This window comes from Vidua macroura, chromosome 19, assembly GCF_024509145.1.
Source record: "Vidua macroura isolate BioBank_ID:100142 chromosome 19, ASM2450914v1, whole genome shotgun sequence".
NCBI lineage: Eukaryota > Metazoa > Chordata > Aves > Passeriformes > Viduidae > Vidua > Vidua macroura.
The window spans coordinates 13,726,042-13,752,500 of NC_071589.1; the positions used below are offsets into that span (position 1 = coordinate 13,726,042).

General features: G+C 38.3%; 1 protein-coding gene across 1 annotated transcript; it reads right to left on the reverse strand.

Moving 5' to 3' along the window:
* Positions 1 to 1,104: 1,104 nt before the first annotated feature.
* On the reverse strand, positions 1,105 to 26,226 carry CCDC57 (coiled-coil domain containing 57). Its single transcript, XM_053995110.1, has 9 exons — positions 25,988 to 26,226; positions 19,422 to 19,584; positions 16,854 to 17,040; positions 15,791 to 15,891; positions 13,755 to 13,983; positions 12,958 to 13,094; positions 8,790 to 8,912; positions 8,203 to 8,422; positions 1,105 to 1,872 (listed from the first exon to the last, which is right to left on the reverse strand). Exons 1-9 carry the CDS (start codon positions 26,224 to 26,226, stop codon positions 1,649 to 1,651), a joined length of 1,623 nt encoding a protein of 540 aa, XP_053851085.1. The 3' UTR covers positions 1,105 to 1,648.
* Positions 26,227 to 26,459: the final 233 nt, after the last annotated feature.

A 26,459-nucleotide genomic window follows, 5' to 3' on the forward strand; every position in this document is an offset into this window, starting at 1 on the left:
ATTAAACATGTAAATAACAAAAAAAATTTCAGGATGATCTACAGCTATTATAAAATCTGGAATTTACACATTGAGTTCTAGAAATAACCAGTGAGTGCTTTAACTGGTGTGATCTGGGCCAAAATTCCTGTACTTGTTAGAAACCACTATGCTTTGTGCTACAGAAAGAACTCATTCAGGGTCTGGTTCAAGGGAGTGCATCATGTTGTCCTGGCTCATGAACAATGTTGAATCAAATGACAGAGAAAGAAGCTCACAAGGTCTCTCAGGCCATATATTGGCTTAGCAACATCTCATGAAATTTCTTGCAGATTTAGTATCTGATTATAATATCCCTGCACCTTTGCACTAAAGCAAAATATTTTCAGCAGGTAGTACAAAATAATTATTCAAATTCTCAAATGGATTACTACCACATTATCAGGTGCTGAAGAGAACATCTCCTGGCAAAGAGGATCATGAAAGCATTTCTATAAAAAAACGCTCCACAAAAAGAAGACACTCATGGATAAGTAGCTCTCTTCCTTCGTTTATCATTTTTAGATTTTATATATTTAGCAGCAACTGATAAGTATTATTCACTTCAGTGATACCACTTGCAGAATCACAGAATCTCTTAGATTGGAAGGTACCTCTTGACATCACTTAGTCCAAGCCCTCAACTCAAGGCTCAGCTGGAACAGTCTGGCCAGGCCCATGGGTTTTGAGTATCTCCATGGACAGAGACTCCATAACTCATCCGGGCAGTCTGTTCCAGTGCTTGACCATCCCCACAATTAAAAGTTTTTTATTGAATTTTTCATGTGCATTTCCTTTACTTACAGGAAAGTTCATCCCTGTAATATCCCAGGACAGCTCAGCATTTCTGGAAATGCTACAGAAATACACTGATTACTTGCATTAGTGTCCTGGCACGATCATTATTACATAGCTATCCTTTCTGACATCACAACTCATTCAAGTTTTCTTTTAGTTTCATCTGTTTTAAGACTTACTTCTTACAACATGTCTGTATTATTCTGAATATATGATTCTAACATTGTAGCAGTGTTTCTCATTGCTTTGAAGTCCACACAACCTCTTGTCAAGGGAAAATACAATCAGTGGTGTTACAATAGAAATTTAATTTTACACTCTTTCATGCTCTCTGAACAAGTGGAAAGAGCTACAGAAGATGAGAAATAATACAGACTCAGATGCAATATTTTAAACCCCTTTCTATCAAGTAGAAAGATAGCTGCACGGGATTAACGGTTGCATTGTTATTTAGAAGTAGGTTGAGGCATCCCACTTCTAAGCTTAAATCACATCTACAGTTTCTCAACAAGACATCTGCTGAAGTCCTGCAAGTCCTGCCTGAAGGCACCAGGCTTTACCTATGTGTTAACTGAGCATTTCTAAATCCATGATGCAAGAAAATCTTAACATATATAATTAAAATAAATCAGTATTAACAGTGAAGCCTGTAACCTCATAATGTACACAGATTAACCCTTTATTTTAGGCTTCACTGTATGAAACAGGGTATTTGTTCTCTCTTCTGGCTGCAAATATCTCAACCTGACATACAAAACTGAGTCTGATAATTAGATCCGATACAGAGATGTCAAAGTAAGTGTGAACCTACAACATGCTGACAACATAGAAATCAGTCTTTAATATTATAATTGCGGATTTTTGCAATGCTAGAAGAGACTTTTGGTTTTAATAGATGAGCACAAGGTAAACTCCTGGATTTTAACTTCTGCTGAACTTCCAGCCTTGTTCCTCTGACTGTCAAATCTTCAGCTGATGTTTCATGTTTATCCTTGGCTTTGACATTTTGCTGAGGTTCTTCAGATTGCTTGATTGAATGTACAACTTCAAACTCCCCTGCTCAAAAAACAGACAGAAAAATACTTTGTAGTTATGTTTGTATTCAATTATGAGATTTGATAGTTGAAGAGAGCTGGTTTACTCTTTTCCTCTAAATATACTGCTGCCATAGTGCCACATTGTCAAAATCTTATATTATCAGGACCATTTCTGTACATAGGAGCCCAGAACAGTGCATTAAGGCTTGCCATACTGATGGTATAACACAGTATCTTCTGCTCAATCCTCACTTCATCTGTACATGTTCATTCTCCATTAGCATCAGACTGCTTAAGAGAGGAAGACAGCTGGAAGGTCACTGTTAACAGTTCAAGTCAATCACTACCTCTCTGTTCAACTGTTTTAACACATATTTTACAAGTTTACCCTTCTTTCCATTTTGAGAAAATCTGTTTGGATATGCATTATATAAAAGACTCAGAGGTAACTCTGTTGGCTTGAAAAAGCTGCATTGCTACCGTTATCTTTTGGGTCTTTTTTTCAATCTTCTTTCACTTAGGAAAGCATTTAGTATGTAAATATTTGGTTTTGTTGTCTAAAATATCTGTCTTTCCAGAAAGGACTAACTCAAAAAGAAACATCTTTGTTTAGGAAGCAGTTGGACTGGTCCTAATACCAGTCAGAGTCCATCTTGCATAATTCTCACATAGTTCTCCAAAAACTATTATCTCCAACTAACTGAACATTCAGTCTTATCACAGGTTTCTTTAGGTAAGATGAGTGGAACTGTTCAATCACATTATTCACTGTAAACTATAGGTAATATTTACAGGTGTTTGGCTCCAGCCACTTCACCCTTATTTTTCAAGGCATTGAGACTTTAACTTCAGATTTTCTATGGAGAGCCAAAGCAGACAGCAGAAGTAGTCATAATAAACCTGTGATGACACACACTATTCTGTACTAGTTTGATTTTATAAGCATCATAGTCTGCAGTCCCAGATACTACTCAATCACAGCAAGAATAAAAGGTGCACAAATTGACAAAGATCAGTTACTAGTAGGAGAAGGTAAATTTCCAAAGTCAATTGGACATGGTAGAAAGTCTAAACAAAATGCTGCATCAAAGAAAATACTACATGTTCCTGAATTACGGAATGAATTGATTGATTGAAAGTTTATAGATTGATGCAAAGCATGACACTGTGGCTAATGTCAAAACATGACACTTTTCAAAATAATTTTTATACACTGGCTTAGCTTGAACCAGCTGTTCACTCATGTGTGTGATCTCTGCACTGAATCAGCTTGGTGACAAAAGCTCAGTGGACTCTTGAGCTGTGGATGTGAAATCCTGTTGTCCAGCTTGCCACCTAGTGGCTTCCTACAGATGTAGAAGGTATGGAAGAGGATGCTTGAGCCCCTGAAGATCGTTGGGTGTATTTTCCTGCATGGGAAATGGACTTTAATCATTAGAATACCTCTACCACATCTGGCAGATAAGAAAGCAGAATTTCACAACATCAACCATTTAGAAAAGTGCAGGCAGCACTGTCTGAAAGGTATTGCTTCAAAGATTACTGTCTTGAACAGGAACAGCAGCAGAATAATACTACTTCTTGTTTGTGGTCTAAATAACAGGAATGAGCAGATCCAGTGCTCCATAGCACACAGTTAACACTGCTTACAGACAGTCTGTTTTTTAAAATACTCAGTTCTCAAGGGCCTTTTGTACTCACTCAAGGGGATGACTTTCAGAAATTAATCATGTAATTCCAAAGGCAAAGTAACCAAGCACCAATGCATGACATGCATCCCTTCCTGTGAAGACTTCTGTATGCTTGTCTCCTGTCATTAGCAGAGAAACTATAGTTGTAACTAGTAAAGGCTACTTAGTTAGGTATTTGGAACAACAGCACAGAACATAAGCATTCTACATGGCTACTTTTAAGTTTTGGACTGTCAAAAATGTGTACGAACACAGAAATTTAAAACCAACCACCGCAAACTTGTAAGGTTAGTTCCAAACATTAGGAAAATATAAAGAATCAATACCCCAGAATTAGAAATACTATTTAAATGCAGTAGTTTGGTTTGCACACCAATGAAAAAACACACCTAATTTACAAGCCTGCAACTTACTTTCAGAAGTGACCGTGGCAACCAGAGCTAGCAAAATCATAGCTAAGCACCTAAACTGCTTTTGAAAATGGAACTAAATGTTTAGTGTATTGAAATGCTTAACATATCTTCCATTTGATGTGTGCTAACTTCAGTCAGAAATGAACATTCATAGATTTTTTTTTTTCCTCAGAATAAAAGAGATATATGCATACATGTTGTAGAGGCAAACTGAAATTTCCTCAGATGGAAGTTTCATTTAAGAAATTTGTCACTAGATATTTGCTTATGGCTAACAGTGCTTCTGAAGGAACACCAACTCAAACAAGTTCCTATTCAGGAGAAGAACACAGAAATGAAGAAAACATAGCTAGGGCATTAGTTAATATTTGTGAAACACTTCAAAGATGAAGTTTTACGTAACACTGAAGAGAGATCATGAGTTTTTCTCTGATTGGAGCTGGAATGATGCCAGAGCCACAGCACTGTTTCTGTTTGTTAATATTTTACCAGATTCTTTCTCTGGCCAGCTTTTTACCCACATGGATTGCTCTTAGAACTGTCAGTGATGTCAAAGCTGTTGAAATTCTGTCTAGTGTGGAAACACTTAAGATAACTTTTGATCCATGAAGTGTGGAATTTCAGACGACAGAGCTTTGCAAGTTACAGAGAGAATTACAGTACAAGAAACTCCCCTATCTAAGCTCAAGTAGTAAATAAAAAAAGTTACTTTACCTCAAAGCAGCTCACTCCTGTTCTTTGTTAGGCTACAATGTAAGCCCAAGTTATTAAACTGAGGATACGGTTATGAATACTTGTGGTGGTGGGGATTCTCAAAAATATATTGTGGGACTTGAAAACACAAAGTTTCATCTACACTAAATATGTATAAATCAAATGACTAGTGGGGGGGACAGCTTGCCTTACACCCTTATTCCCCCTGCACTGACCCCAGCCTCTGCTAACCCAAGGATAGCTGATTGGAGCTGATAAGGAGCTTTTCACACAGTACCACACAGAACCCTTCACAGTACTGGCTTCATGCTAAATGCAGTATTACAGTTGAATTTCAATAGGTGATGTTTGCTTTTTTCCCCTCTGAAAAACTAGTAAGTATCTTCAAAATTAACATCCAAGCTATGAAATCCATCTAATTTACACAGTAAACTGAAAATTAGCAGGTAGAGTAAGGAGAGAGAAAATTAAAATATCTCATAGCCTTCTGACTTGCTTGGAAGCTTACACAAGGTCTGAATTTGATGGTGAAATGAATAAAGTATATAACAGTCCATTTCAGTAATTAAGATGTAGTCATTAACTCTTCAAAACACATTTAGTCATTGCATTGTGTAATATGTTGGAAATACAGCAAACTCCAAGGCTTACTTGACATGCCAACCATTTTGAGCGCCAGTAGGCTGTTTCGTACACGTAACATGAAAAAAATGAAACTGTTCAACAGGTTCAGAAAAATAATTTTCAAGCTACAATTCTGTTTCACCAGAAATTCCCACAAAACACATCTACTGGTGTTACCAATTTCGACAGAGTTGAACTGTTTGAATAAGTTGAAAGGTTTGAATAAGCAAACTAACTTGCGTGCTCTGCTGCAAATAATTTTTTTGTCACTGAGCTTCCAAGTCTCTGTGTGCGTCACTTGTACCTGAAAGCCCAGTTCCAAGTCACTCTGTCTCCGTGACAGTTCTATCCATAATATACAAAAGCTCTATCCAAAATAATACAAGCCTCTGCTAAAAATCAGAAGCAGAATTTGAAAATTTTGTATCTAATGCTTCTAAGGTGATGTTGTTCCAAAAAAAAGGAAAGATTTTGCTTTCATATTTTTTTTTCTGAAATACAGAATTCAGTCCAGTGGAATTAAGGACACCTTTTCCTGGAGGAAAAAGATAAGCAGCAAAATAGAGTTTTAAAAATTGTATTCTTATAATGCAGTATTTCGGGGCCTGCATGTTTGAGTAAGAAGTTTCACTCTGCTATGCCTCATATAAATCTGGATGCAGAGATCACATTAAACTTGGACTTAGGAAAATATTATCCCTTATTGATTCACATTTCACTTGTTCCACGTTGGCAGTATCCTCTGTCCCTTTTGCTATTTCTAGATCCCCAAAAATCTACATTAAGTTTTGCAACAGTGGCTGGAAATTTCTAGACATTAAGAAACTGATGTCCTTGTAAGGCTGCCAGAGCTGTTGCATCAGACATACAACAGCACAAAACTGCATGGTGCTATCAGTAATGTTTCAAAGACATCCCTTTTGCTTATCCTGTCAATATAGGCCTGGCCTGAAATTCTCTTCCTATTTCAGTCCTAGCCTCACAAAACAAGCACGTGAATCATGAGTGTCAGCACTATTCCACTGTCCATTCCAGTCCTACAGGTCTGTCAATGCATGTTACTTTGTCCCTGCAATGCACTGCTGTTGTGAATAAATACACTTATAATCCACTCTTCATTTTGAAAGCCCTTTTAAGTATTATTTTTTCTTGTGAGCTACTAAAGATGGTTCATTGCCTCCATACACTGGTTTAAAAATAGATGTAACATAGGCTGGATAGGATGCTGTGGGTGAAATGTCACAGTGCTTATCACTCCCTGCTCAGAATGTATCTTGACACAACTTGTGTCCATTGCCACTTTTAACTGTGCATCTCTAAGAGTCTGGTTCTGTCTTCTCCAAAATCCCCTCACTGGGTAGTTAAAAAGCACCAGTCAGATCACTCACCTACTCTTCTCCACACTGAACAACCCAGTTCTCTAAACCTCTTCTTGTGTAATGTGTTCCCATGCCCCAGCCATTTAGTGGCTCTCCACTGGCCTCCATTTTTTCACACTTTTGTACAAGAGGGTCCAAAGGTGGACACAGTGGCCTCAAAAGTATCAAATTTAGGGGAAGAAATCACTTCCTTTAATCCTGTGATTGCATTCTTGTTCCTGCAGTCTGTATGTGATTAATCACATATGAATACCTATGTAATGGTAATACAGCTCATTTGAAAAGTCTAAATGGCTGCCATATTGCTATACAGATACTGTCAGATCTCAGGAATAATGATGATGATGATGAAAATAATATCAAGGCAAAAAGCCCAATCAATCCCAATAAGCCCTACAGCACTTTGAGAAATAACTTATTGAAAGCTACACCTCTTATTAAAAAACAAACAAACAAACAAACAAACAAACCCAACTTTTACTGGAACATTTTGGAGAAATGTTTGCCTATTTATAATTATCTTTTATAAAGAAAAGTCTACAATCCCTCTAGGGAACATAGTCCACTATTATCTATCCCTAAAATTTTTCCAATATTATCATGTAAGTCCATTGTTTTTTGTCCTACCTACAGCAGGTGTTAGTTTCCCAAAGTTTAGCCAATGAAGGATTAGTTCATGAACGGACCAATAGTTTGAAATACGTAACATTAAGCTGCAATACACTGCTCAAGATAATAGCTGCCATTAAAAAGTTCCTTAACAACTTGCCCTGTAAAGAGGCTACACTTTACTGCACATCTTACAAATGGTGTTCTTGCTAAAATTTCCAAGAACATGTGGTGATTTTTGTAGAAGTGTCACACTAATTCATGTTCAGTCTATGACCTAGGTTTTACCTTCTCCTGTCATCCTAACCCAGACACTGTCTCACATGTAAAGATTGGACACTGTCTCACATATAAACATTTGTGCCTGCTTCTATTTTTTCCCATTCCAACTTGTCGCTGTGGACTATAAAATTCTAGGGAATCCCCACAGCATATACCACCATTATGCCTGTGATGTCACCTTTGGCTTTTAGATCTTAGTGCTCTAAGCAGTATTGTGGCTATAAACCAGCCAAAAAAACACCAATTAAGCAAGGACTTGCAAATTACAATTTGATCTAAGAGTCACTTGTCAACACATGAAGTGTGCAGTTCTCAAACAGACACTTTTATATCTGCCCCAGCTAAGTTTTAGACTACATCAAAACAGAATTTGCATTTTACAGGAGTACTTAATAGAAGTGAAGAAGCATTTGCAATGATGGCATTTAAACCAGACAGCTATATGGACATTCCCCTTAATTCTTACTTCTGCTGGCAACCATGAAATTCCCTTCAAGTAACTCATTCAGATTCTGATCATAGGACTGTAACAACAGGAGCAGTATGTAAAAGAATTAGTGAACAATGACAGAATCCACCATAATTCCACACTTCCAGAAGAGTCAAATATTGTGACTGCTTTACAAAGCAGGCTTACCCTGGCTGGTGTTCTTTCGAGGACTGAGTTGAGAAAAGCTTGATCCCGTAACTAAAATTTGACAGAAATTATGTGTTCTAGATGAAGAAAGCTGAACCTGCTGGACATGACTAGGACTCTGACTGAGCAGCTGAGTTTGAACAATCTTTGTGGATGTATCTGCCTTTGTTGCTGAGAATGTATCTGGCCCATGATTTTCAATAGAGAAATCTATCCAAACCTGTTCAAATTCAAACACAATCTTACAGATATACATACTTTTCACATTAAAGATATCAGAAAATTGGTTACATTTCATAGTGGCATCTTGGACTTGGAAAGAAAGAGGGTTTCAGCAAGAGGCAAGACAAAAGAAAATTATTATTTTTAATTTTGAAAGGTTGTACAAGAAAATTAATTACAACATCATGGCAGTGATTGAGAAACCCTAGTTTATTTAGTGTTAACAAATATGATTTTGTACAGGAACAAAGCATAATTTAAAAAAGACATAGGTTTTTAAGTCTTTGAGGAGATGACTGTTGAGCAATTCAAACTGAAAAAGCCAAATGAAGGTGAATTACATTGATCATAAAACTGCACTGTACCTCACTGGATGGTAATTCTGTTTCTTCTCCACAGCTGCTTGGAGCTTCTTCTTCCTTTAAGCTAGGGCAGGCAGTAAGAGAAGAGAACCTTGAAGGATGCTGTTGCCTTGTGCACTGCAACTCCTGATGTGAAATATTACATTAACACAAGTAACTCATGATCCCTAAAACTAACACTCTTATAGCTCAGTTTGCTGTTACACTGCTAGATTTACAATAATCAGTTATAAATAATATTAAACAAAATTATGTTTCTTCAGATCAACAGGGCCAAACTACCTTTATAATAAGCCTAGTATCAAATCTGTTCAATAGGTACATTTCTTGGTGCTATTACTATCACCTTGCTTGTTGCTCAAGCTTGTATCATCAGGGTCCTTCTTCACTTTTGTATTTTCCCGTGATTAAATTACAGAAGAAAAACTCCAAAACAATACCTAAAACCCCAACTAAAATGAAGCAGCTATGGAAAAGTAAATCTTCAGCAGCCAAAATAAACTAATTTACCTCTCAAAGTTTCACCAACTTTCAACTTGTAGCAACTAAAGTGAGATTTGATGAAAAGCAAACTGCTTCAGCCCTGTCAAAGGAGATGCAAATAAACATTGAAGTCTTTTGCTATATATTTAAGACTAAATAATCCCATTACGTAAAGTAATTGACAGTACAATTCCTGTAGCTCTGACAGTAATAAATTATCTTGGTTTTTTTATAAGGATGAAGACCTTGGAATGTGGGAGCAAATGTAGTCTGGCCAGTAAGAGGATCACCTAGAATAAAAACACCTAAACTAGAATAATAGTAGTCTTTGGAAAGTCAACCTGGAGCTCAGTTTTTGTGTAGGAGCTGAAGCCTCAGCAGATATATTCTGAGTAAAGAGCAGCCTGGGAGGAGAGTATGGAACAGCTTGGATGTAAGAAGGGTTATCCTTTCCAGTCTAGACAAATGATGAGCTCAAAGGTTCCAGAGGTGGAAAGATGACAGCCACTCAATGACAGCCACTTCAGCCACAACCTCCAAGCAACCCATCAGCTGAAGAGGTTTTACTACTACTCCCAGAGTTTAGCTCACCATCTGGAAACTCACAGTCAAATTCTACCTCTCCAAGTGCCATAGTCATACTGTATTTAAAAAATCTATTTATTCTTACAAAAACAAGAATCATCTTTAATGATTTTTAACAGAACATGGGAGACACAAGATATGTAGAAAACTACAAAGACAGTATCTTGCTCATTAAAAGTAAGGCAAGAGAAGACTGGGATGGATGGATATGAATAGTCATTCATCTTAATTTGAGAGTCAGCTAAGTTCTAAGGTGAGCTATGAAAGAAAGAATAATTAAAAGAGGTGGAAAAGGAAAAAAAAAGTGGTTTTGAATTTTGGTAATTTTGCCCAGATCTGGAAGTCACTTTTATGTATGTTTGGTATAAGCATTTAGCTAATCTTTTTCAGACCTCAATCCCAGCAGTGCAGAGATTAAACAAGCAGGTTACAAGAGGTCTCCTCAACTAGTTTGCTGAACCCTAATTTCCTTTGTAAAAATTATTTCCAGTGTTAACGTTTAATAAACAGATCACTATTTCTGAAACAGACAACTGAAAGTTCAAGTGAACAAAGGATGCCAAGCTTGTGACTTTAGGTTAATGAGATGATCACAAGCACATAGAAAAAAATACATATCCACAAGCATGCTGAGGCATTCCACAAAATAGCAAACAGCCAAAAAGATGATCAGTGAATTGGAACATCTGACGTAGAAGAAGAGGTTGGGCAGCTGGCCTTGCTGGCCTCCCGAAGAGATAAAGAGTGATCTTTTCAACATGTATAAGCATCTTATGAGGATGTTAGAAGGAGATAAAGATGATTGAGTTGGAGTCTTCTCAGTGGTATACAGTGGAAGACCAAGTGACAGTGAGCAAAAAAGTAAGTACAGGACACCTCACTTAAGTATAAGGGAAAAGAAAACCCCAACCAAATGACAGCCTTCTTTATTGAGAGGGTGACTAAACTCTGGAACAACTTGCCCAGAGTGGTTCCCAGAGGAAGTGTTTCCCCAGCTAAACTTGGTTAATAATTCTACTGGAGTTTTATACCTCAGAGCAACAACCTCACCCTTCCTAAAAGAACACTGTTTACTGCCTTCAAAACTACAAAAACAATCAACTACTCTGACTCAATCCTCACAGGAACAAATCTGCTGATCAATTAAGTAAAGTACATAGTGAAATCCTGACTATCGAAGTTACTGGGAGGTCTGCCACTAACTACTAGGGAAGCCAGGAGAGACAGGTTAACTATATATGCTACTTTTATATATGGAAAAGGTGCTATTACAGTCATTTGGACATGGGTGCTTTAAAATCCCACCACTGTATTTGGAACTGATTAATAATTTTAAAGTTTATGTTAGAACATAGTGAAAATGCTTCAAACAGCCTTTCTTGCTTAGTTAAAACTAAGCCTTATGAAATTTGTAATTTAGGATTGCATTTACACTGCATAAATACATGTGTTTCTGAAATACCTTGGTGGAAGATAATTTTTAAAAATATTACTTTTGAAGTCCCAAACCATTTAAACTTATGGGGAGCCATCTGGCTTGTGGCCAGTCACTAATGGTGTTTGCCAGGGCTCAATTTTACGGTCAGATACAGACAGTGATCAGTAAAATCCCTTCAGTAAGAAACTTGAGGATTAGCACTTTTTTTCCATTCTTTTTTTCAGAAACATCTAGATAATGAGATTGTAACAATATTCTACTTGCTCTACAAATACTGCAAATCTATGTGCACCCATGCACTTTCATTTGCCTGCATAAACATAAAATATTAATAAACAGGCTAACTTATGCTAATCTTGAATGGAACCGGTTTTCTGATCCTTACTGATTCTTTGCTTTCAGAACATATTACTGAGACTTGCTAACAAAGCACATGCTTCACTCACCTCATGTGCTAGCCTGCATAAAGATGAGTAATCTGCTATTGCCCAGTGTTAATGAAGACGACTGTATTATTTTATTGCTTGTTTTTATTACTTTAGATTTGCATATCTTACAAAATGTGGTCTCATCCCTTAATATCAAAGCAATGATTCGTGATTCATCTTATATTTTTTTTCTATGCTCCAGTCTTTGATCAATAACCTGGATATATGAGTTGAGTGTGCATTAAATTGGCTGATGATACTAAATGAGAAGGACTCATTGATTCCCTTCTGGGTAGACAGACCTTACAAAGAGACCTCGATAGACTGAAATGCTTGGTAATCACCAACTGCATGAAATGTAATGAGAGAAAAAAAGCTGGATTCTGTACCTGGGACTATAGGCATGGATGTCTGTATACATTTGAGGGACTAGAGGCTGAAGGTCAGCCTTGAAGAAGGGGATCTGGGGATTTTGAATGTTGGCAAGCTCAGCATGAGTCAACAGTGTATCCTGGTGGCCAGGAGTGCCAGCTGTGTCCTCAGTGTGTTAAGCACAGCACAGCTAACCAACCAAAAGAAGTGAATGTCCCACTATGCTCAGCATTGATATGGCTTTACCTCAAGTATTATGTGCATTTTTGGCTTCACAATATGAGAAAAATACAGAAATATTAGAAAAAAGCCCAAAGGAGGGCAACAAAGATGGTGAAAAGATTAGATGGCTAGATTTAAGAGGAGTGGATATTTGGCTTGTTCAGCTTAAAAAAGAGAAGGCTGGCAGATGACCTCATTGCCCTCTATAACTTCCTTCCATGATGGGGAAGAAGAGTAGGAAGTGCTGGTGTCTGGTGATAGGATGTGGAAGAATGGCTTAAATCTGCATCAGGGAAAATTCAGACAATTCTTCCCTGAGAGGGTGGTCAAGCTGTGGAACAATCTCCTCAGGGCATGATCATGGCCCCAAGCCTTTCTGTGTTCAAAAAACATTTGGGACAATGCCCCCAACTTAAATGACTTAACTTCTAGGTTGTCCTGTGTGACATCAGGATGCAAAGATCCTCATGGGTTCCTTCCAGCTCCAAATATGCAATGATTCTACGTAATCTTGCAAAGATAGATTTGAGCTAAACTCAGTCAGAGTAATTTAAATGCAGAATTTTAGGTTATATTCATGGAATTAGAACTGGCTTAATGGCTTATTATCACTAAGTTTCAAACAGCCTATGTGTTCACTCACCTGTGTTGTGAGTCTGTGCTGTAGATGCTTTAGAACTGATAGCTGACATTGTGTTCTTTTGACAAGTTCTCTTGGAAGAAGACTACCAGAAGCAATACAAACTGTGCACTGTTTAGAGCTAACAGGATGCCAGACTCCTGTAAAGGAGAGAATATACTGAGGAAGGCACTTTGTTGATATTTTGTCAACCATATTGCATTTCCAGCAAGTGTTTACAGCAGATAATAAATGAACCACAGAACACAGGCCTTCTCATCACAAATGGTTTCAATGCTATGCAGAAATGGGCATCATGCTTTTTTCCCTTTATTTCATTGCCAGAAAAACTATCCATGGAACTTAGATATCCACAGTGAAATCTTTTTACATTATATATACTCTTAATTCAAGTTTACTCTACAGTAAGCTTATTCTGCTTTCTCTTCCACTTTCCTAAAGTGTTAGTTTTTATTCCAAGAGACACACTACCTCTTTTCTGCTCATAAACAAAGTCTTAAAGTTCCAGTTCCCACACTGACACCTAGGCACCAGGGAGTTCTTCATCTAAGATGTTTATCAACAGAAGTCACTACAAAGACTCTTGTTGCTCTATCTTAGCATCTCCTATCACAGGATAATCTTACTAGCAAGGATTAGTACCACAGTCTCACATGAGCTATGTAGATCAAGGATCAGTCAGGTCCAGCACCATTTTTTAATAATGAAGCCTAGCTTTCTCCAGCTCAAAGGATGAACTGATTCTCTGTCCATTTTATTCTAAATATATAAGCTAGCACTTTTCTTTAGAATAAATTTACCTTCCTTTAACACCATTCCAAGTTCTGCCCTGAGTCTGTTTCCCATTTCAATCAGCTGCCGCTTTTCTTGGCTCAGAATTGAAATTTTTCTTGCTGCTTCCTTGAGTTTATTTTGCATTCCTTGTAGAGTGTGTTTGACACTATATTGACAACCAATACCAGTACCTACATCAGGTAGCTGTTGTCCAAAATCTACCGTGTTTTCTTCAAGAACTTTGGGTTCTGGTCCCTAAATAAAACAGATAGTGCTTATAATGAATATTTTGAAAGTGAGGTCTGCAGGTTCAGAGATTTGTACAAATACGCATGAGAGGTCAGTTGAAGAAAAAGTGTAAAATTGAAGGCTACAGTCCATTTTTTAGGGCCCATTTTCAAGATTTTGTTAGCAGTATAGGGCAAATTAAACTGTGGAGCAAAACACTGTAAGAGCCTGAGACATTCCCACAGATATTGTCAACTGTAAGTGTAAAATAATACACATAGGATAAACACTGTATAACTTTAAACTAAAGCGCACTTAATTTTAAGATAAAATGTGGAAAAAAGCTCTTTATACCAAATAGCAATCTGCTACAATTCCTTTGTTTAATCATTGTGTACATACAAACAAAAGGGGTAGATAAAACATTTACTGAAAAGTAAAGATTCTACAATCTGTTTTGTCTCTGGCAACCGCTGGCACATATACATAATGGTAAGGTATATACCCAAAAGATTGCATCCTTGTTTTTCAAGACATATACTGTCTTCTTTTGTTGCATCGCTCTGGGAAATGGTTTCCCCCCCCCCTCCGAGACCCCTGTAGCTGTAACCATATTAGTCTAACCCTTCCTTCCTTTCTGGACCCAATTGGCTGGGAGCCAATTGTCCTTTCCTGAACAGGAGGCTAGAAAAGGCGCTGCTCTTCCATTGTTCGCTGGCTTTCCCTCTTCCTCCCCTGGAAACCTCCAAGAATAAACATCTTGGACCACATCGGGGGTTAGAGCCTCTTTTGGAATCTTTTGCCTTAACCCTGAAATATTCACCCAAAGCTCTCTCAGATCTGGGCTAGCGTAGTAACTCCAGGGGGCTGTAGGGGTAACTATTTCATTCTTTCAGCCCCTGCAGAGGAGACTTTTTGATAGCCATTTAAATAGTCATCATTCACTGAACATACAACCATTGTTTCAAATTTTAAAGCTCTTAGCTTTTCAATCAGGACCTCTCATGCTTATCTATTACTTAGCTATTATTTCAATTTTCTTGAATTTAGATGGTTACAGGTGGGTTTTAACAGTAAGATTAAAGCATGAAACTGATACTGGTAGATCTTACAGATGACAGTTAGAAAACCCTGATTTTTAAAATTGTTTTTTAAACTGTCTTATTTCAGACTCTTTACTATGTCATGAAATTACTGGGAGACAGGAAGAGGAGAACATAAAGTGACTTACTCCTTACATTGTATTAGATATTTGTCCCAGTTTTCAATTCCATTATTATTTTTTGCTAAGATATGTCACTGTCACATTAATGCTGATATTGTTCTTCTTACTCTTTAAAATAACACAGTGGGAATGATGCTTGTTAACTCTTGAACGGAGTAAAATATGTTCCCACACCCAATGAGTTCTTCCTTTGTGGGTGGTGAGCACTCCAAGACAGCACTGGAGCTTGGTACTTTCTCCTGGTCATACCAAGTTGCACTTGGCATTCAGAAAAAAAAAGACTAAAATACGGATTTACAATGGAAAACCTGAAGCAGTGATACACAGTAGCTTAAGCCTTTGCAAGTGGGAAAAAAAACCATCAAGACCGGTTTGCAAGATCAGAAGTGACTTGTGCCAAGGGATGACTAGTCAAAATTCATTTCCTAGGAAGAATACGAGTAAGTTTAGCTAAAAAAATCTTTGCTGGCTCTCATCTGACCCATCACATAAGCACATATTACTTCAGTTTCTAATATTTACTCAAACAAAAATAATACACTAGGTATTTAATTGCACACACACGCACATACATACAGATATTTTTAGGTAGCTTAAACCTCAACATACCTCTTCTGTGTCTGGGTTTACTACACAATCCAGCTTAGTTGAACTGATTTTGATGTTGCTCAGTGTGGTTCCAATTGAAATTTTGTTTGTGCTCAATGAACCTAAAAGAGGAGTATAATATGAATGTATATGTATTTATAGAGTTTAGGCCTTCATAGCAAGAGCTGCTTCAGAATACTGTCTCATGCATATAAATGTCTAGTTTGTCTAGTTACAGAATCATAAAACCATAGATTTAGGTTGGAAAAGACCTTTAAAATCATCAAGTGAAACCAGTGACCTAACACTGCCAAGTCCTCCACTAAACCACGTCTTCAAATGTCCACACACACATACATGCCTTTTAAACATCTCCAGGGATAGTGATTCAACCATTTCCCTGGGCAGCCTGTGTCAATGCTTGAATAAGCCTTTTCAAAAAGACATCTTTAATATTTAATTATTTAATATTTAATATTTTTAGTATTTAATTAAAAAATCCAATCTAAACCTCCCCTGGCATAACTTGAGGTAATTTCTGTTGTCCTATTGCTTATTACAAGGAAACAGAGACTGATCTCCACCTCACGACAACTCCCTTTCAGGTATTTGCAGATAGCGGTAAGTTCCCCCTGAACCTCCTTTTGTACACCACTTCAGTAGATATACTGTAAATGGACTGTAAACCTCCATGGCAGGGGGGGTTGGACTAGGAGATCTTTAAAAATCCCTTCCAATCCAAGCCATTCTGTGATTCTACATACTGGCTTCACTATCAGGAATTCTGTCATAACTTGAAATATACATTTAATTGCTTTACTTTTGCAAAATATATACGATTGCTTTTCTCGTGGTAATTTTGTAGTGACTTATAGCACACGCGTGCGCATGTGTGTGTGTATTTCTTTTCACTTATAATTGTTTTGCAGTAATTTGTAATACAGAATCTCAGACTACTGTGTTCTTGTATATGGTGCAATCAAATAATTTTTACACACTCATGGACTGGGTAACCTTCATAGGTTATGACCACGACTCCTAAACTTTCTTAACTGAATTTAAAGTTCTTTGTCAAGAGTTTCACCTTGCTCTGCAAGCTGTTTGTCTTCTGTTTGAGAAACAGAAGACAACATCTGCTCATCAAGATTCTCCATTTCTTTCCTCATTTGTGCAATAGCAGCCCGAAGGCTGGCATTCTGTTCCTGCAGCTTTTTTATTTCCAAAGCAGGGATATATTTACACAGAGAACTTTCATCATCATACTGAAATATCTGGAAAATAAAAGTACAAGACAAAAAGAACCCTTCATTAATAAGTGACACATATTCTCTCCACACCACTACACACACAGATCCTAATACTTTCAACCCATGAACATATGTGGGAGAAAAGTACCATAGAAGGAGAATAAATGTGTTTATTGAGGATTTGCCAGGGAAAGAATGTGCTGTACTGAGAACATCATAGGAGGAGGTGCACATGGGGAGGACCATGGCACCAGAGCTAGCTCTGTTTTGTAACTGCTGTTCTGCAGGTGTGGTTTATCTCTCTTCCATGTGCAGGTAAACCCTCCCATTAGAGGAGGAACTTACGGGCTCAACAGCAGTCCCCTTTCTGACCTGTCAAATTCTTGAAAGTGTCATTGGAGATCATATGTTGACAATAACATTGTCCTGGTTTAAAAGAGAGATATTTCCCAAGGAAGACGGGAATGTCCCTGGAATGGAAAGATCACCCCCTCCCTCCAAATTATTATGAATTCGAAATTACGGGGCTTCCAGGCAAAGATATAGAAAAAAGAATGACAGTTCTTTACTAGACTATATATCTATATATCTATATATCTATATAGATATAAAACAACACAAAACGAACAACAGCCACGACAAGAAGAAAACCTACTAACAGCCTTTGCCCGCCCATCAGGCATTTCCCCTTCGGTGTAGTTATTACGACAAGCGACAGGGGGAACTGTAGGCTGCGGCTTCAGCTGCAAGACCAGGACCTCCCCGGTGGTGATGGCAGCGCAGATGAGAGAGGGGGAAGAAGGGTTGGCTCCCCCAGGCACCACGCCAGCAGTGATCGGTCTTCGGCATCGCTAACGGCAGCCGGTACACGCTGGGAAGGGAAGCAGGGCTTTACCGCGATGTCCCACTACCGGACAGAGAAGAGGTTCGGCGGACATGCTGCTTCAGCTTCAGGGGGCCCTCCAAGCGGCGGTTCCGGGACGGGGCGGAGGGAATGACTTCCCCGGGCACCCAGTGGACTGTGCGGGTCTCTCGGCGCTGGCAGTCGGCGAAGTCCCAGTCAATGGAGCAGCCGGGACCCCCTTTCTCTCTTGCAAGCAACAGACTCAGAAGCCGGCGGCAGGCGGAGCTTGACGGCAGTGTTGAAGAACCGCTAGGCAGGAGAGGTCCAAGGCGAAGAAAAACCACACGACCGTCTCCGCTCCCAGTAGGGCAAAGACTGCCCAGTCCCAGCTAAGAAACTGCCAGAATAACTCTGCCTCCTCCCCCCCGCTTCTCCCACTCTCCCAGAACCATTACAATGGTATGCCAATGCCACGTCTTTTGTCTCTGGATCGCTGTCCATTCACCATCTCCCTGACAACAAATGGGAAGAAAATTCCGGGGGGAAAAAACAAAAACCAACCAACCAACCAACCAAACAAAACCAAACCAAAACAAAACAAAAATCTGACCCCAGGCAAACATAAAGAAGCTGGATGCCCTCTGCTAAGCCAAAAAAAGAGAAGGTGTGTATGGACTACACCCACATAACCTGGACAATGGACAATATCTAGAAAACACAACATTGATTGGAAAACACATTTCCTGGTCACTTGAAATTCCAGCACAATCTTCAGGAAAAAATACCTGGTAGGACCAATGGCATATAAAGACCAGAATAGGTCCCGATATTATTTACTTTTGCTGTTTCTTCATTCTAAGTGTGTCTTGCAAAGATTTTTAAATGTTTCTTATCTTCTTCATGTAAAATGGAAAATGCTGATTTATCTCTCTCATGTGTTCACATGCTACAGCTATTGATGCCTATGAATCATTTTGGAAGGACGATGATAAAATAAAACACTAGACTAAATGCCAGCATTCTGAACTTCAGAAACAAGTGTTTCCTCTGTACCTGTGAGTTTAGCACAACTGGACATTGAGAATTGTTAGACCATTGTCTAATAGTCTCTAAACAATAAACATGTATTTAATTTTTCAGAAGCTGAAGTTTTTACATTACACAAAATAGGGGTTTTTTTCCACACAAAAATCCAAGAGCTTTTCATGACTAATATTGTTCCCTTGACAGAATTCAAGTGGTACTGAGATCTGAAATTCTTTCTGCCCTCGGGCTGCTCTAAGAGACATCTTTCTTCTATGGCAAATGAAAAACATCTCTCAAGCCAACTTGATTACATGGCATAAGAGAAAAGGCCACTATTAGAGATTGTTCATGAAAATTAATCTGATCTCTGATAAAATACATGTGATGAACTGCTGTACACAATACAGAATTACTGTTTTAAGATTTTTGAAAGAAAGCTAAAGACATATTTCCCTGAGAAACACCATGGTGGGAAGACTCCATAGCTCTTTATGCAGTAGATGAGTCTTAAACAGTGTTAATTTGAAATTCTCACCTCCTCTCTTGATGAAGATAGGCTGTGTGTTGGATCCTCTGATTTCTGATACCAATTACATTCAGCATTCTCACAGAGCTGCTGCCAGTTAAGTTCTGTTTGCATTTTACTCTGTTTCAGAATCCATTCTTGCTCAGCTGCCAGAGACAGTTGTTGTTTAGACCTATGATACAGAGAACAAAGCTGTTGATTTCAGCAGAATAAATACTAAGGATGTTTTGTGGATTTTGTTTGTTTGTTTGTTTGGGTCTGGTTTTGTATAGTTTAATCCAGCTTTGTTTATTGTTCACATCTTCTTTCCTTGTTCTATTTTCTCTATAATAATCTAATATATAATTAATCTAATCTATATTATCTCGCTATATATCTGTATATCTATATATGCATCTATATATCTATAAAATATATATTTAATCTATAATTAATCTAATCTATATTATCTAAATAGATAATTTTTAAATTATCTATTTTACTTTGTTCTATTCTCGTCTCAGCATTTTACTGAGCAAAAGCATTTTAATTGCATAGAGCTCAATAGTCTCTGAGGGTCCATCTGTATTGGGTATTTAGAATCAGCTTTGGAGGTCACCTCAGCTCAAGAGGCATAAACTGCCCTTCAATATCAATACTGCTCTCAGTACTTCCACCCGGAGCATATTTCTGTTTTGCTGATATCAGAAATGAGATACAAAAGAGCTAGGAATTAAAATTGCTGCATTGTCAGGGTAAAATTTCTAGGCTAAAAGGCTGCTGCATTTACATACCTTGAAAACACAGTGCAGAAAGAGGTAGAGGGTGCAAGTATTAGAAACAGTATTATAGATTTCTAATCAAGAACCCAAGTCACAAAATTGCAAAGATCAAAGGTTTCTTCTGAAGTGCCATCAGAGTTTAAACTGCATGACACAGAGTAAGCAACATTTACATTTAATAAGTATACATGCAATTGTGGTTCTTTTGTTCTTGCTGAGTGAACAGCAGTTGGGCATGCAATCTTTATAGTCAAGACTGCAATAGGACAATGTGGTTTTAGATCCACTATTACAGCAGTGTCCTTTAAAGAACACCCAAGACAAATAAACCAAAACAGAAGCTAAACTCCAATCATGCAACATTCAAGATGCAGGAATCCATGGATACCACTAATGGCCAGGCAACCTTTTGCTACCCTAAAGGTAAAGTTTATAGGCAGAAATAATTTATTTTATTACACAAAAACCAACACAGCTGGAAAAAGATAGCAAACTTCTACAAGCCCTCTTCCTGAAAGCTTGTCTGTTTTTCTCAATGTTATCAAGTGAGGGTTTTTTCCCCCTCTACCTATATAACTCAATTTGTCAAAATATTAAGGTATCAGTTACAACACCACTGGAGCAAGTGGACATGGACATCAAAGAACAATCCAAGTAATGCTGGATGACGATTAGTGAACACTGCACAATCATATTTTTGAAGGGTGAATTCCTCATTACTAGCCTTGGAAGGATGACAGAGGTCTTTCAAATACCTATATACAGTTCTTGGTTGCATAGGGAAAAAAACCAGTCACTATGAATGCATACCACATATACCCACGCTTCCTGCTATCCTGGAAACAGTTCAACACATAGGTGGAAAAAAAACCAGCAAAAGCAACAGTCATCTTTTCACATGTTTCACAAGGAATGACTTTAGATTATAATACACTCATTCATTCTGTGAGTAAAGGGCAACAACTTAAAATAAGTTACCTTAACTTCATGGGACAGAACTAAGTTAACCCTTTTCAATTGTCTGCTTGTGAAACTCACATTCTCTCTTTTTTAATTCCCACATCAAATTCAGCAAGCACTACCTACGGAGGGAGTAACATATAGGTAACAAGCAAAACAATTCAGTTCTATTAGAAAGGAAAGTTGTGGCTGTAGTCAAGAGGCCTTTAAAGTGTATACTTGTAGAACTACTGAAGACTTAAGAAACTACAGCCTTACTGAAAAGTTGCTAGAAAAATACTACCATGTTTTGCACTCTGAAGATGAAGTGACAAGAGGGCTGCTGGGAGACAGGACACTATAGAACTTCTTCCCTCCCTCCCCACCCTGCTCCCGTTATAGCCATTGAATTTTAATTTAAAGGAAAAGAACAAAACCAGTCATATTGTTTGTCAGTCTTTGGGGGAAAAAAATCACCTGTTGTTAGAAGACTTTACATTTCAAACCCAAGTAAGAACAGTACTACAGAATGTACATTCTACTGTGAAATTCTCCCAAAGTAACATTGCAAGTTACTCCAAAACATGAAAATTAAAGACAACAGTAAAGACACCACCAAACAAATGTGAAATTCTTGCCTCACAACACCTATGTTTTGTAAGTGCATGAAAAACTGTTCATAAAGAAGCCATGGATTTTCCAGAAAAGTAAATGGTTGCAGTGAGCTGCCATCCAGTGGCTAAACTGATAAAGTACTTTAAAAAGTGTTTGAGAGAAACTGCTTCGATGAATTAAATTGATAAAATACAACTGAAAACAAGAGAATAAGATCACAAGGGATTTTGTCTAATTAATACAAAAATCATGTTAGATTAGGGGGAATAACTGCAGGAGATCCAGTGGCAAGCATGGAAGACGTGCTTCTTTAGTTGTAAGCATAAACAGTGGAGATAACTTTTTTTCTTCTCCAGTGTGGTAAGAGAAATCATGTGTATTAGATGACGTAGCCTTACGCTTGTGGGCAGCAGCTAACCAGCTTTATCATTACAGTTCAACCACAGAATGCACCATAACTTCCAAGCCAGTTATCAAATATTCTTCTGGTTCTCACACTTCTTCAGGTAGGTTCATAAACTGTCTTTGGGAAGCCCATGAGAAAGAGAGTCCTGGATGAAGATTCATTATTTTAGCAGGACTACTATACTGAGGGCAGCAAGACTTGGATTGGCAGGTGTTGGGTGGAAGACACAACTGCTTAACAAAACCACTTCCATTTATATTATATGTTGGTTTGGCTGACAGGACAAAAATTAAGTGTCCTAGTTCTAAAGACTAAATACATTCATATGTAAATTAATAAAAGGAATTCCAATATCAAATACATTTTTATACAAAGACAAAGAAGGAAAGTTTTGTTTTTCTTTAAAGTTGGTTATATAGAAAAAGAGATGGTATAATGCCTCTCTAGGGTATCACAGTGGAAGATAAAATTTCACCGTTAGTAACGTGATCCTTTTGTGGTGAAATATAGGAATATAAGAAGCAGAAGGGGGGGAAAAAGCACCTTGTAATTAGGAGTATGATAAACAGTGTACATTTATTCATCTTGCCTAAGGCTACTTCTGCTTTCTAGATGCTGACCTTTCCTGTAGTTTCAAGGTTAACAAATTTAGCAGTGTGCTTACTACATAAAATAATATTACACAATCTCACATTACTAAACACATTCTTAGCAATTCCTTACAAGGGGTAGCTGTCAACAACAGCTACTACACAAGCAAGGCATAATTTTCTAAACTGTAATTACAAATGTAATCAATTTTTAGAGAAATAAAAAACAGAAAAAAAAAAAGCTTATACAACTATAGCAATGTTAAACCAAAACATGCTAATTAAAAAAAATAAAATTGAAAAAATGATTGCTAGATGGCACTGCAGCAACACAACATTGCTTGTCCAACATTCTTATGCCAATTTCTGTCATCAGCATCTTCCAGTTCTTGAATCTTTTGCTCCATGTGAAGTTTCAGGTTCACATAATCCTCATGCAGATGAACTATGTGACTATTCTTAGAGCTAACAAAAATTAATTTACGTTAAAAAGCATGAAGGATCCACATATAAAATTTTGAACAATAACACATAACTATTAATAGAGGATGCTGTAATTTCCTAAAGAAACAGGCACCATAACATCTGTTCCTCATGAGTTAGTGGAAACCAATTATAACAGTATATGCTATTACCCAAGACAATCCTTCAAAAGGTTACTTACATACAGAATATAGAGGATCTGCTGAAAAGTAGTGCAAGACCTCCACTTAAGTATACCTGAGTTCCTCCTCCACTCAAAATTTTCTGTTACATAAGAAAAAAATTGCAAAACAAGGGCTGACCAGCAGAAATCTGATCTTTTAGATACATTTGAAAATAGAAGTAGCTCTGTATCTTTTTCCCTCCTCTCCCAATATTTTAATTGCTATCAACAAAAAAGTTTCTCTGCGATCCAGTGGAAGAATACCAGTAACATCAGGATTTCAAACAAATCTGAGGAGCTGATACTGCTACCAAGACCAGTAAGTCCTCTAAAGATACACTGAACCTTTAAAGCTCTGCATTAATCCCTTAAAGACTTAACAGGTTTGCTGCGGCCTGTCACACAACCAAACAAACCTATATTGCTATTGTGCTGTTCTGCAATCTTCTATTTACTTTCAACTCTGTATTACAGAGTTTTTCTGTAGCTGAATGACCATTGCATTTGATTAGATAAGACTGATCATATAATACCTACAAAAACAAAACTGAACTAAAACTGGAGAGTAACGAACAGCTAAATGCATATTCACTTTCACATTCTGCTAGATTTTGCTTTTACATTTACACTTCACCTGAAGTAATTAAATCCTATAGCCAGCACTCATGCATACAAACCAAGTCTATCAGAAGTGGCGTCTCAGTGTAGTCTAGACATACATTTTTGCACCTCCCTTGCTCATCCCCAAGCCCTTAAGGGTGAGGCAGATCAGAAGAATGACTGCGGTACTGTGATCAGTATCCAGCTCAGCCTGGCAAAGAGGCAATTGCTGCGTTCAAGAGACTCAAATTCCTCCTTCCAATCCCAAAGGATATGCTCCATGTAAAACTCCTAAACTGGCTTTAAATGAATTTGCATATACACCATATTAACATAAACCATTTAGTAATTGATGAATTACAGAGTCTTGCCCAGATCACCCACAATAACTAAAAAAACTTATTTAAAACTTACCCAGCCGTCTCTACATTATAAATGTAGTTGGATCCAGCACAGTTTACAGCATTTTACAACAATTACAATTTTAAGCAGAGAGTAATTCCAAAGAGACTGTTATTTCTGAAGACAATAATTACATTAAACAAGAATTATGTGCAGACAGAACAAGAAATAAGTGTTTATTCCCTCCACCCTGCAAGCTGCACGTTTCTCTTTTCTTTGAGATATGTATGATGAGTCAAGGCACAGTCCAGCCCTCTCTTTTATTAACAATATTAACTGCTGTTAATATTGCTGTCTGATTTGTCTGCTTTTAGTTAAAAAGAAAATAACCAACAGAGAGAGCTTGTGCCTTTACTTGCTTCACATCCACTTCTTCCTATTGTTTATTATCCATATTTGCCTCTTAACTGATTATAAATTCTGTAGAAGAAAAAAAACCAACATTGTTTTTAAGCAGTATGGATGCTTTAAAAAAAAAATTGTTATTTATGTTCAGGTCTCTCCAGAGATTTGGGACAATCTCTGGAGTCGATATAGCTTCTTTCACTGTACAGTATTATTCTGTGTCACTGGTTGCAGATAATCCCTTCTGAATAAGCACAGGGATGCAGAGAACAAATGGGACAAGCATGCCTTTCAAATAGTGGCTCTTTAATCTCTTTAAATGAGAGATTTTCAGACCAGAAAATGCTATGCAGTGTCTCTGTGCTAAAGGATGTCATAATTTAAATAACATTTTTCTTCACAAACAATCTAGACAACTCCAATTCTCTAGGATTGAAAAATTAGTCACTGATCGTTGGATGTGAGAAGTATAAAAAAATTCAAGTTTGCTCTTCCCAGGTATACTGAGGAACAAACCGTGCTAAAGGACACAATGATCTGATGGTCTTTCAATTCTGCTGGCCAAGATTTCACATTTATCCCTAAGTTAATTAAAATAGTGCTTTCGTACTGATTCTTGTTGGCAATGTTCAAATCATGCTACCGTGCACAGATAGTGTAAGCTATATCTTTTTCATTTGGGTAAGGAGAAGTAGATGATTTTTTTAAAAGTCACTATTATGGATATTCATGAACAGTACTACCTCCCTGCCTATAACATGCAACACTGAAAGGTCTGCTCTTTCAGTATCACACTTTCAGCTACAGTTGTTCCAAATGGATAAGGTGGCTATCACTGTTAAAAAGATTAACTAGATTTGAAATGCACAGAGGAAGGAAAAGACAATCGAGTGTCGGCAAAAGACTACACTGCCAACCGAACGACTGCCTGGCAGGAAGCAGACCCCAGAAGGAATGATTCCAGGGAGGGCTCTGAGGGTCAGATGTTCTGAGGCAGAAGAGCAGATGGCAGGCAGACTGTCGAGGTCAAACCCATTAGATGTAGGCAGCAGAGAGCAGAAGATAATGCTTTGGACTCAAGGGACAGCACAAAAGAGGGCACTTAGCAGGAAGGGTGCAGAAAGACAGTGGGTCCCCAGAGAGAGAAAAGGGCGCGAGATGCGCAGGCGACGCATCGGGAGCTCCAAAGGACAACCTGCGGCACAACTGTGCGACCGCACTGCCTTCCGATGGAAAAGCCCGGTCGCGACTCGCACCCTGACGGCACGAACCTCCTCATCCCCCCGCTCTCGGCTGTAGGCCGCGTCCGTCTCTCGAGCGGCGGCGGGCGGGCCGTGCCGTGCCGTGCCGTGCCGTGCCGGGAGGCAGGCCCGTCTCCATGGCGCCACCGCCACAGCGCCGCTGCCGCCCGCCCGCTCGGCGGCGAGCCGCCTCCTCTCCGGCCCCGTTCGGGGAGGAGCGCCCGGCCCCGTCTGTCGCTCCTCCTGTTTCTCGGTTCCTCGCATTGCATTCACTTCCAGGAACCCTGCAGCGTATTCTCTCCTCCTCGCATTCTCTCCGTTCCGTCCTCACTATTCTCAGCAGCCTCTTCTCTGGATCGCGTGAGCACGGGCACGCTCCTCTGCAGCCCCGATCTCGTTTAGTAAGACCCCCTTCTCCCAAAGCACAGCTAGTACTTGTCCCATTCTCAGATCTCATTCTCCCGTTCACTTCTCTTCCTATACATTTTGTTTATCCAACTGT

Bases quoted from the DNA above. Each gene is read 5' to 3' on its own strand.
- CCDC57 (XM_053995110.1), bottom strand. From the start codon at position 26,226: ATGCAATGCGAGGAACCGAGAAACAGGAGGAGCGACAGACGGGGCCGG. The intron at 8,913-12,957 runs GTGAGTGAACAC...ATTTCACATCAG, and splicing joins AGCACAGACTCACAACACAG to GAGTTGCAGTGCACAAGGCA. The intron at 8,423-8,789 runs GTACAGTGCAGT...GAATTTGAACAG, and splicing joins CAGAATTACCATCCAGTGAG to GTTTGGATAGATTTCTCTAT.